Source organism: Galeopterus variegatus, unplaced genomic scaffold (assembly GCF_000696425.1).
Source record: "Galeopterus variegatus unplaced genomic scaffold, G_variegatus-3.0.2 Scaffold2989, whole genome shotgun sequence".
Classification (NCBI taxonomy): Eukaryota; Metazoa; Chordata; class Mammalia; order Dermoptera; family Cynocephalidae; genus Galeopterus; species Galeopterus variegatus.
In genome coordinates, this window is record NW_007729100.1 from 74,282 (window position 1) to 85,011 (window position 10,730).

The 10,730-nt window shown below is 38.0% G+C and overlaps 1 protein-coding gene across 1 annotated transcript in view; it reads left to right on the forward strand.

Moving 5' to 3' along the window:
* LOC103599503 (lymphoid-restricted membrane protein-like) overlaps positions 1-10,730 on the forward strand; it is a 66,991-nt gene that overhangs the window by 39,226 nt on the left and 17,035 nt on the right. Inside the window, exons 14-15 of the mRNA XM_008583651.1 lie at positions 367-501; positions 1,332-1,495. Of these exons, the coding sequence (XP_008581873.1) occupies positions 367-501; positions 1,332-1,495 (299 nt within the window). The remainder of the gene's footprint in view (positions 1-366; positions 502-1,331; positions 1,496-10,730) is intronic.

Below are 10,730 nucleotides of genomic sequence, written 5' to 3' on the forward strand. Positions count from 1 at the left end.
GTCTTTTGTCTTTTGTCTTTTGTCTTTTGTCTTTTTCCGTGTCCGGCAACGGATCGCAACCCTCAGTGTTGCCCCCGTACCGGACCGGGGACCGGCAACGGGATCGCAACCCTTGGTGTTGCTCCCGCACCTCGCTCAGCCAGTGAGCGGGAACCGGTCTGTACGTGGGATCCGAACCCTTGGGCGGGAGCGCTGCCGTGCTTCCCAAGCGGCGCACTATCCAGTGCGCCACCGGGCCGGCCCCTATTTAGAACTATTTGATGATGACAATTATATTGACCCCAGAGTGTCATTTTCATAAAATAAAAATAACGAATGTTCTTTATTAGGATAACAGAGTTGTGGGTGTTTTGGTTATTGTTTCAGAACAATGAAACTGAATGGCAATGCAATTTAACAAACTTGTCATCTCTGGACATGATGATGGACCAAGAAATGCTGCTGTCACTGAGAGAGCCTGAACAAAAGGGTGTGGAATTCACAGCTGTGCTTTGGAAGCTGGTATTACATGGCTTACATGTATAGCGGTGTTTCGTTTTGACTGGGAATATCTGCAGATAGCTGACATAGAGCCTGTTTGCTGAGTCCAAATATATCTCTGTGTTGTTCAGACCCAAATTAATCCTACTATGAAAAGACAAGACTTTTCTTAACCTTTCTAAAGTTGATCTTCTAACTGTGGGTCAACTGGGACTAATAGATTGATGACTAGATATGGATTTCTTGAGCTTTTTTTTTTGTTTCCTGTGGGTTAGTCATAGTAGCACAAGACTGAAGACGTATCTATTGCACAGTTACCTTCTTGCTAATGACTATTATCTCTTCCTCCGTTTTTTTCACTGGAAACTCTAGATGGTTAGAGAAATCAGAGAATAACATCTGCATGTGAATATTTCCAGTCCCTCTCACAGTGCCTAGAATATAGGTAGCATTTAGTATGACGAATGATAAAAATCAGTGAAAATGCTGTTTCCATCTATTTGAAAGGGGAATTAAAATGGGTAGATTTTATTCTGGAAAATGATTCTATCTGTATATACTCAGCATGTAGGGAGCGCCTAATGACAGCATGTACACGTGGCAATACCACAGGAGAAAGGAAAGTCACTTGGGGGGGGGCGGGTATTAGATGAGAAGGAACTCTGTTATCTTCTTGAATTACCTACCTAGTAGAACTTTGGTCCAAACTAATTCTTATTGTACAATAACATATGCCATAGCAGTGAGTGTTATTGAGATGGCAACGTCCACAGCATTTTCCGTTGCCTCTGTCATTTGTTTATACTTAACATTGGAGAACGGGAGTTTATTTTGTGACTTTTTTTATATAGGAATTCAAACATATCATGGAAGAGAAGCTCAATCTTTTCATAATAATGCTGAACAGCTTGGAAAACCACAGAGAATCTCTTGATAAAGAGTTTGTCAAATTAATAGAGATTTTGAAGAGATGTAGGCTGGAATATTTTGGTTTCAGAGAAGAACTTCTTTCCAGGTGACGATCATTTTTTAAATAAGAAACTCATGATTTTATATACATGACATGCTTATGATTGTGCCACGACATTCGGTTTACTTTTTATAAGTTGTATGTGTTGATTTCATATGACACTTTTTCAGAGAAGACATTCTGCTTGACAATTCTGAATTGTGAAATTGACTTATATGTTCAAAATTGCAAATAGTGAACTTTGAAATCTGTGGAAAGCAGTATAATGAGTTATTTTTCCCTAGAGAAGGAATTGGAATTATGGAATATAGAATTCTTTTAGACAGAAGGAGCCTCAAAGATCCTTTAGTAATCTCGTAATTTTACAGAGGACTGAGGCATAAAGTGGTAAAGTGAGCTGATCGAGGCCCAAGAGTTATTAATGGAAGATCTAGAACTTGAAGCCAGGCCTGTTGACTCCTATCCCATTGGGCCGTATGTCCCACTTCAGTATACAGTGCACCATTGGGCATAGTCACCTAAATTTCACTTAAATGAAGTCATAGGGAATAGAGGATAAATGTAAAATAACTTGCCATCTTATCCCTCCTCTAACCTCAATTCTTATGATTATGGGGAAATTGAAATTTTTGCGCTCTGTAAACCACATACTAAACAAGGATAGCAGTCATATCTTTTGTTGACCACTATTTATATAGCTGCTAGTACCATATTTAGCACTCATTTAAGAAATGTTTTTTGAATAAATAAATGAATGGGGGTAAATACTGAACTTGAAAACAAAGTAAAAAAAAGAAAATGTAGTTAGAGACTAAGGTAAGCTTAGGCAAAATGGCCAGAAGAAACTATTTTATTTCCCCAAATATAAGGAAACTAGATACCAGAAAGAGGTTAATACCAGAAGGAAGTATCAAGAGAATGAACTTCTGCTTTCCCTAAGAAGCGTGGAGCCCAGACTTCCTCATAGTGGTAAAAGGCGTGGGTTGATGGATACGCAGCTTCTGTACACAGATTCCGTCTCCTCAAAAGTGAGCATTGAAATTCTACTTAGCACCAAAGAACTATTTTGAGAGAGGCCTGCTCTAGGAAGTATCTCTGAGTGTGTGAATCTTCTGTATTACCCTACCAGACACACCAGCAGCCCAGTTAAATAATAGATTTCATTTGTCTAGAAGTTACTGTGTCAGATGTAGTGCTCGGAATTTGGTATGTATTTATCTCCGGAAAGGTTCAGTAACTTGCCCAAACTTACCCAGCTGGGATTAAGTAATAAGCAAGATTCAGATCTTGATATATCTGACTTCAAAGCCTATGCTCTATCAGCTACTAATCTCCCACCATCGACTTGTTAAAATGATACAATACTTACTAAAAATTTATTTTTTAGGGCCGAGCCCGTGGCGCACTGGGTAGAGTGCAGCGCTGGGAGCTCAGCGACGCTCCTGCTGCGGGTTCGGATCCTATATAGGAATGGCCGGTGCGCTCACTGGCTGAGCACGGTGCTGATGACACCACACCAAGGGTTGCGATCCCCTTACCCGTCACGAAAAAGACAAAAAAAAAAATTTATTTTTTATATTTATTCTGGGAACATAGCATTGGACATAATTCTCCTTAACCAACAGAAGAATGCTTTAGCCCCTGCCTTCTGGAAATAATTTAAAACGGACAAAACCATATAGAGGCTACACACAAAATGATTTGACTACAGATTTTAACTATGAATAAGAAGGTGGGTGGACTCATGATTCTGTGTGGTAAAAGAAAAAAAAAAGGAGTATTTTGTAGAGAGAATTCAATGTTTAGATGAGGTAGGAGGTGTGTTTAAAGGCAAAGTTTCAGGGGCTGTTTGAGGAAAAGAGGGCTTCCATTCCGTGGCAAGACAGGCTCCAGGGCTGAGAAGTGGAAAGGATCGTGTGGGTCAAGGAGAGGCAGTGAAGGAAAAAACTGCTTTTGGAGGGCTCAGTGAGAAGAGCAAGCGTGGTCCGAACAACACTCATCGGAGTGTCTTTTATTTTATTTTATTTTTTTTGTCTTTTTGTCTTTTTTCGTGACTGGCAACGGATCACAACCCTCAGTGTTGCGCCCGTACCGGACCGGGACCGGCAACGGGATCGCAACCCTCGGTGTTGCCCCCGCTCCTCACTCAGCCAGTGAGCGGCTGGTCTGTATGTGGGATCCGAACCCTCGGCAGGAGCACCGCCGCGCTTCCCAAGCGGCGCACTGTAGCAGTGCGCCACCGGGCCGGCCCGGAGTGTCTATTTTTTGTTAGGCTTTTTCCCCTCCCCTAGATGCTAGGGAACTCCCTCGGCGGGAGCGCCGCCGCGCTTCCCAAGCGGCGCACTGTAGCAGTGCGCCACCCGGCCAGCCCGGAGTGTCTGTTTTTTGTTAGGCTTTTTCCCCTCCCCTAGATGCTAGGGAACTGTAGGAAAGAGAGAGAAATCAGTGCCTCGGTGAAACTAACATCGAGTAAGGGACACAAATAATGAACAAATAAACCTATAATTATATAATGTTAGGGAGTGGTCAGTGATATGGAGAAAATTAAAGCAGAATAAGTAGACGGAATGACAGGGACAGGAGGACCTACTTTTAGAAAGAATGGCCAGGAGAGGCCTGTCTGAGGAGTGATGAGTGGAGAGCTGAGTGAAGTGAGGGAGTGAGCTACGTGGTGATCTGGGACGTGTTCTAGGCAGAGAAAGTAGCTGGTGCAAAGGCCCTGAGGTTGCAATGAGCTTGGCAGGTTTGAACAGCAGCAAGAAGCCAGCATGGCTGGAGTGCAGTAAGTGTTAAGCAGTGGTAGGTGATGGGGCCAGAGGGATAGGAAACAGGTTGTACATAGCCTTGCAGTCCACGTTTAGGAGTTAGGATTTTATTCTGGGTGTGGTGGGAATCCATCACAGGGTTATGAGCAGAGAAGTGGTATGATCGGTGCTTCGAAAGATCTGCCAAGGTGGAGAATTATCTGTAGAGGGCAAGAGAGAAAGCAGTGAGACCACTGAGAAGGGATTTTTCAACAAGCGATCACCATTTAGAGATCCTGATATCAATTTGCTGGATTGTGACCTGTGTTTTTTTAAATAAATAAAATATAAAATATCAGAGTACATATAGTAAGAGTAAGTAGTGTTTAGTACAGTTTTTGTTTTAGGTGCACGTATGTGTGTGTACTAAATTGAAATATAAAATATTTACTAGGTCATGGTCAAAATGCCACAGAGTTAGTAGCTATTGCAGTAGTCCTAATAACGGGTATAGTATAGGTCAGGGCAATAGTTCTGAAGGTGGTAAGAAATGATTAGATTCAAACTGTATTTTGAGGGTAACTCAGATCTGATGTGCTAGTAGATTTGATGTGGGAAATATAAGAAAAGAGGAGTCATCTTTGACTTAGAGGTTTTGGGTCTGAAAACTAGGTAAATAGTGTGCTATTTAGATGGCAAAGTCTGGGAGTGATGCAGACTTGGCAGGGGTTGGAATAAAAGTCAAGATTTAGCATTAGGACATGTTAGCAAGGAGAGTTGTTTGCTTAAAAAACACACACCCAAAGCTAATATATATACCTCTAAACATGATAATGAAAACGTCTATGGGAGAAATATCATCAAAGGTTTGACATCTGTTGAATATCTTTAACAGATGGTACCATCTAATTTTTTAAAAAGCTATTTCTAAGACTTATGATTCCTAAAGTCCTTTAAAATTATTGTCTTGCAGGCAAAAATGCATATAAGTGTTTGAAAGTTTTAGTATTATCAAATGTTGATTTCTGATGGACCTTAAAGTCCTTTTGCTTTCTCTTTGAAAATAATGGACACTCTTGAGAGCTTAGGCTATTCCTGGAAAAGAGAAAAGTAGATAAAACTGATGTCTTAAAACATAGGAGGTGACATCAGCAAGATTGTAGAATAAGAGGCCATGACACTCCTTCTCCCCAAGGACACACTAATTCAATGACAATACATGGACAGATTCCCTTAATGAGAAATCTAGAAATGACTTGAGGCTACTGCACCCTGGATGAGCATGAAACCAGCCACATCAGGCTGGTAGGAAAATTCGATACCCTCATCATCACTAAGCTCAGCACAGTGACATATGATCAGAAGGAAACTCCCAGCTCCTAGCTTCTCCCTGGAGCAGAAGAGAGTTATACCCCATGTCCAACATTCCAACTCTCCTGGGGGCAGCCACGGGTACTGGCTTCTGTCTTACCTGTCTCAGAGAGCTGATGGGACCTGGCACACTCAAGATGCCTGGGGACCACGGAAACCAAAGAAAACAGTTTGAACTAGCATGTATGCACTTGCCAGAGCCCTTACCTCCTATTCGATACAAAGCAAGCAGGTGAAAAATCCCAGATCCCAGCTTTTCCCTAAGGAACAGAGGATGGGAAAGTTTGGCCATGCATCCAATATTTGAACCTTGGTGGGGGCTGCCCAGCAAATTGATTTTTGTCTTACCAGTCTCAGAGTACTAAAGGGACCCAGCATACTCTAGATGCCTGGGACCTGCTAAGAAGAAATATGTGGTTTGGACTAGCATGAATGTTTGAGAAGCCCCTAAAATCTCTGCCTGGGCTGGTTGAGGGTTTTCTCCTGTATGAGGCTAGTTTATACATACTGAGAGAGCTGACTGTTTTTTCTAACATGTAGATAAAAACATGAATCAAGGAAAATAAAATAGGGAAATGTTTCCCAAACAAAGGAACAAAATAAATTTCAAAAACTGACCATAATGAAACAGAGGTAAATTATTTACCTGACAGAGAATCCAATAAAGATGCTCAATGAGATCAGGAGAACAATGCATGGACAAACTGAAAATTTTAACAAAAACATAGAAAATACTAAAAAGTATCAAACAGAAATCTTGGAACTGAAGACTGCAATATTTGAGCTGAAAAATTTTCTAGAAAAGTTCAACGGCAGACTATATGAAGCAAAAGAAAAGATCAGTGAACTTGAAGACAAGTCATTGGAAATTTTCCAGTCAGAAGAGCAAAAAGAAAAAAGAATGAAAGAGTGAATAATGCTAAAGGACTTGTGGGATACCATTAAACATAATAATATATGCATTATCAAAGTCTCAGAGGAGATGATAAAGAGAAAGGGGCAGAAAGGCTATTCAAAGAAATAATGGCTAACAGCTTTCCAAATCTAGGGAAGGAAATGGACATCCAGATTCAGGAGGCCCAATGGACATCAAATAAGATGAACCCAAAGAAATCCACAACTAGACAGATTATAATGAAATTGTCAAAAGTCAAAGACAGAATTTTGAGAGCAGCAAAATAAAAGCATCTCATCACATAACGGGAACACCTATAAGACTATCAGCAAATTTCTCAGCAGAAATCTTGCAGGTAAGAAGGGAGTGGGATGATATATTCAAAGGGCTGAAAGTATAAGAATACTATACCTGGCAAAACTATCCTTCAAAAATGAAAGAGAGATGTATTTGTTCGTTTTGTGTTGTTATAACAGAATACTTGAAACTGGGTGATTTATAAAGAAAACGAAATTTATTGCTTACAGTTTCTGAGGCTGGGAAGTCCAAAGTCCATCTGGTGGTGGTGACAGCGACCCAGGGGTCTCACATTGCAAGGTGATGGAAGCAGAGAGAGAGAGACAGATTCTCCTCTCTCTCTCTTTAAAGCCCTCAGGACCATGCCCGTGACCACCATTTTTAACCCATACATTACAACATGGTCCTACAATCCAATCACCTCTTTGAGGCTCCACCTTTCAATTACCATCATAGGATTTGCCACTCTCTTAATAGTCATGGTGGTGGGCTAAGGTTCTCATATATAAAACTTGGGGGACACAATTCAAGCTCCATTGAGTTTGGGGGGACATAATTCAATCCACTATAAGAGATAAAGACTTTCCCATACAAACATAAGCTGAGGGAGTTTATCATCACTAGACCTATTACAAGAAATGTTAAAGGAGTTCTTCAAGTTGAAGCAAAATGATGCTATATAGCAATGTGAAAGCATGTGAAAGTGTAAAACATGCTGGTAGACAAATAAAAAATATATGGACAAATGTAGATATATAGACAAGTAATACTGTAATGGCAGTGGTAAGTCACTTTTAATTCTAGTATAAAAGTTAAAAGACTAAAGTATTATAAGTAACTATAACTATAAAAGTATGTTAATGAATACACAATACAAGGGTACTTCAAAAACTTTGTGGAAAAATAGAATTAAAAGATGTGAGTCTTTCCATGAACTTTTTGAAGTACCCTCACATAGAAGGATGTAAACTGTGACACCAATAACATAAAGTATGTGGAGGAGAGAAGTAAAAATGTAGAGTTTTTGTATGTGATTGAAGTTACCAGCTTGAAATAGGCTGTTATAACCATAGATATTTTATGTAAGTCCCATGATAACCACAGAGAAAATACCTGTAGCAGATATGCACAAAAAAAGGGAAAGGAATCAAAACATATTGCTACAAAAGAAAAAAGTGAAATTGAAAGGAAGACAAGTGGAAAGAGGGACAAAAGCACTTCAAGACAGAAAAAATGACAAAATGGCACTAGTAAGTCCTTCCTTATCAGTATTTACTCTTAATGTAAATGGATTACACTCCACAATCAAGAGACATAGGCTGAAAGTTTTAAAAGAACAATACTCAATTATATGCTGTCTACAAGAGTCTCTATATTTAACAACACACATTGGCTGAAAATGAAGAGATGGAAAAAGATATTCTAGGCAAATGGTAACCAAAAGAGAGTTGGGGCAACTATACTTTCATCAGAAAGAATAGACATAAAGTAAAAAAACTCATTAGAGACAAAGAAAGGTATTATATAATGATAAAAGGGTTAATTCACTAGGAAGAAATGTTATAAATATCTAAGCACCAAATACCAGGGCACCTAAATAAATAAATCAAACATTGACAGAACTGAAGGGAGAAATATAAGAACTAGACAGCAATACAGTAATAGTGGGAGACTTCAGCACTCTACTTTCAATAACAGATAAAACATCCAGAAAGAAAATCAATAGGGAAATAGCAAACTTGAACAAATAGTGCTAACTGGTATTTACAGACCATTACACTCAACTGCAGTAGAGAACACATTATTGTCACATGCATATGGAACATTCTCCAGGAGAGATCACATGTTAGGTAACAAAATAATTATTAACAAACTTAAGAAGTTTGAAATTATACTTTTTTTCTTTTTTTTTAATTATTGTCACATGCATATGGAACATTCTCCAGGAGAGATCACATGTTAGGTAACAAAATAAGTATTAACAAACTTAAGAAGTTTAAAATTATACTTTTTTTCTTTTCTTTTTTTTTAAGAGAGACTGAAACTATAGCAGAAGGAGAACTGGAATTTTCACAAATATGTGGAAATTAAATAACAGTCTTCTGAACAACCAATGGGTCAATGAAGAAATCAAAAAGGAAATTAGGAAATGTCTTCAGACAAATGAAAAAAAAACAACATGCCAAAATTTATGGGATACAGTAAAAGCAGCACTAAGAGGGAGGTTTATACTGATAAACACTTTAAAAAGAAGAAAAATCTCAAGCAACCTAACTTGACACCTTGCTATGGATTGAATGTGTCCTCCAAAAGTTTGTTTTGGAAACTTGATCCCCATCATAACTGTTTTAAGAGAGTAGGAAATCCGATTACTGTATTTGAAAGTAGGGCCTTTAAGAGGTGATTGGATCATGAGGAATATGTTCTCATGAATAGATTAATCAATTCATGGAGTAATAAGTTATCAGGGGTGTAGACTGTTGGCTTTATAAGGAGAACACATGAGAAATCTCTTGCCATCCCCCAGTGTGACACCCTGAGTCATCAAGGGATCCTGTAGAGAGTTCTCACTTAGAAGAAGGGCATCACCAGATGTGCCCGATGGACTGGACTTCACAGCTTCTGAAACTGCTAGAAATAAATTTCATTTTCTCATAAATTATCTAGTTTCAGGTATTCTGTTGTAAGCAACAGAAAATGAACTAATACATACCTCAGTGAACTAGAAAAAGAACAACTTAAACCCAAAGTTAGAATGGAGAAAATAATAAAAATTAGAGCAGAAATAAAAGAAAAGAAAAACAATAAAAAAAGAAACTAAGAATTGTTTTTTTTAAAGATAAAACTGACAAACCTTTAGCTAGACTAAGAAAAAAATAGAAGACTCAAAAGAGATACTACAACTGAAGCCACCGAAATATAAAGAATAATAAAAGACTACTGTGAACAAGTATTTGCCAGCAAATTGGATAACCTAGAAGAAAGGGATAAATTCCTGAAAACATATGTTCTACCAAGACTGAATCATGAAGAAATAATAGAAAATCTAAACAGACCTATAACTAGTAAGGAGATTGAGTCAGTAATCAAATACTTCCCAACAAAGAAAAGCCCAGGATGAGAAGGCTTCACTGGTGAATTCCACCTAACATTTAATGATTAATGCCAATCCTTCTGAAACTTTAAAGAAAAAAAAAAAAAAAAACACTTTCAAACTTATTTTATGAGGCCAGCATTACCCTGATACCAAAGACATTACAAGAAAAGAAAACTCGAAGGCAATATTCCTGATGAAATATAGGTGCAAAATCCTCAACAAAATATGAGCAAATCAAATTCAACAGCACATTAAACACCATGGCTTATGCATCATGACCAAGTGGGATTTATCCTTGGGATGCAAGGATGGTTTAACATATGCAAATCAATGTGATAAACCACATCAACAGAATGAAGGGTAAATATCACATGATCATCTCTAAATATGCACAAAAAACATTTCACAAAATTCAAGAGTCTTTTATGTAAAAAACTCTTTTTTTTTTTTTTTTCCTTTTTGTCTTTTTTCGTGTCCGGCAACGGATCGCAACCCNTGAATTCAGTAAAGTTACAAAATCAACATGCAGAAATCAGTTTCATTTCTATATGGTAACAATGAACTACTTGAAAAGGAAATTAACAATCTCATTTACAATAGCATCAAAAAGAATAAAATACTTAGGAATAAATTTAATAAGGAAGTGAAACGCATGTAGTGAACTATGTTACATTGATGAGAGAAATTAAAGAAGACGCAAATAAATGAAAAATCCTGTGTTCGTGGATTGGAAGATTTAATATTGTTAAAATGATCATATTACCCAAAGCAATCAATATATTCAAAAATCCCAATGATGTTTTTTTACAAAAATAGAAAAGTCAATCCTAAAAGTCATATGGAAGCACAAAGGACCAAAACAATCTTGAGAAAGAA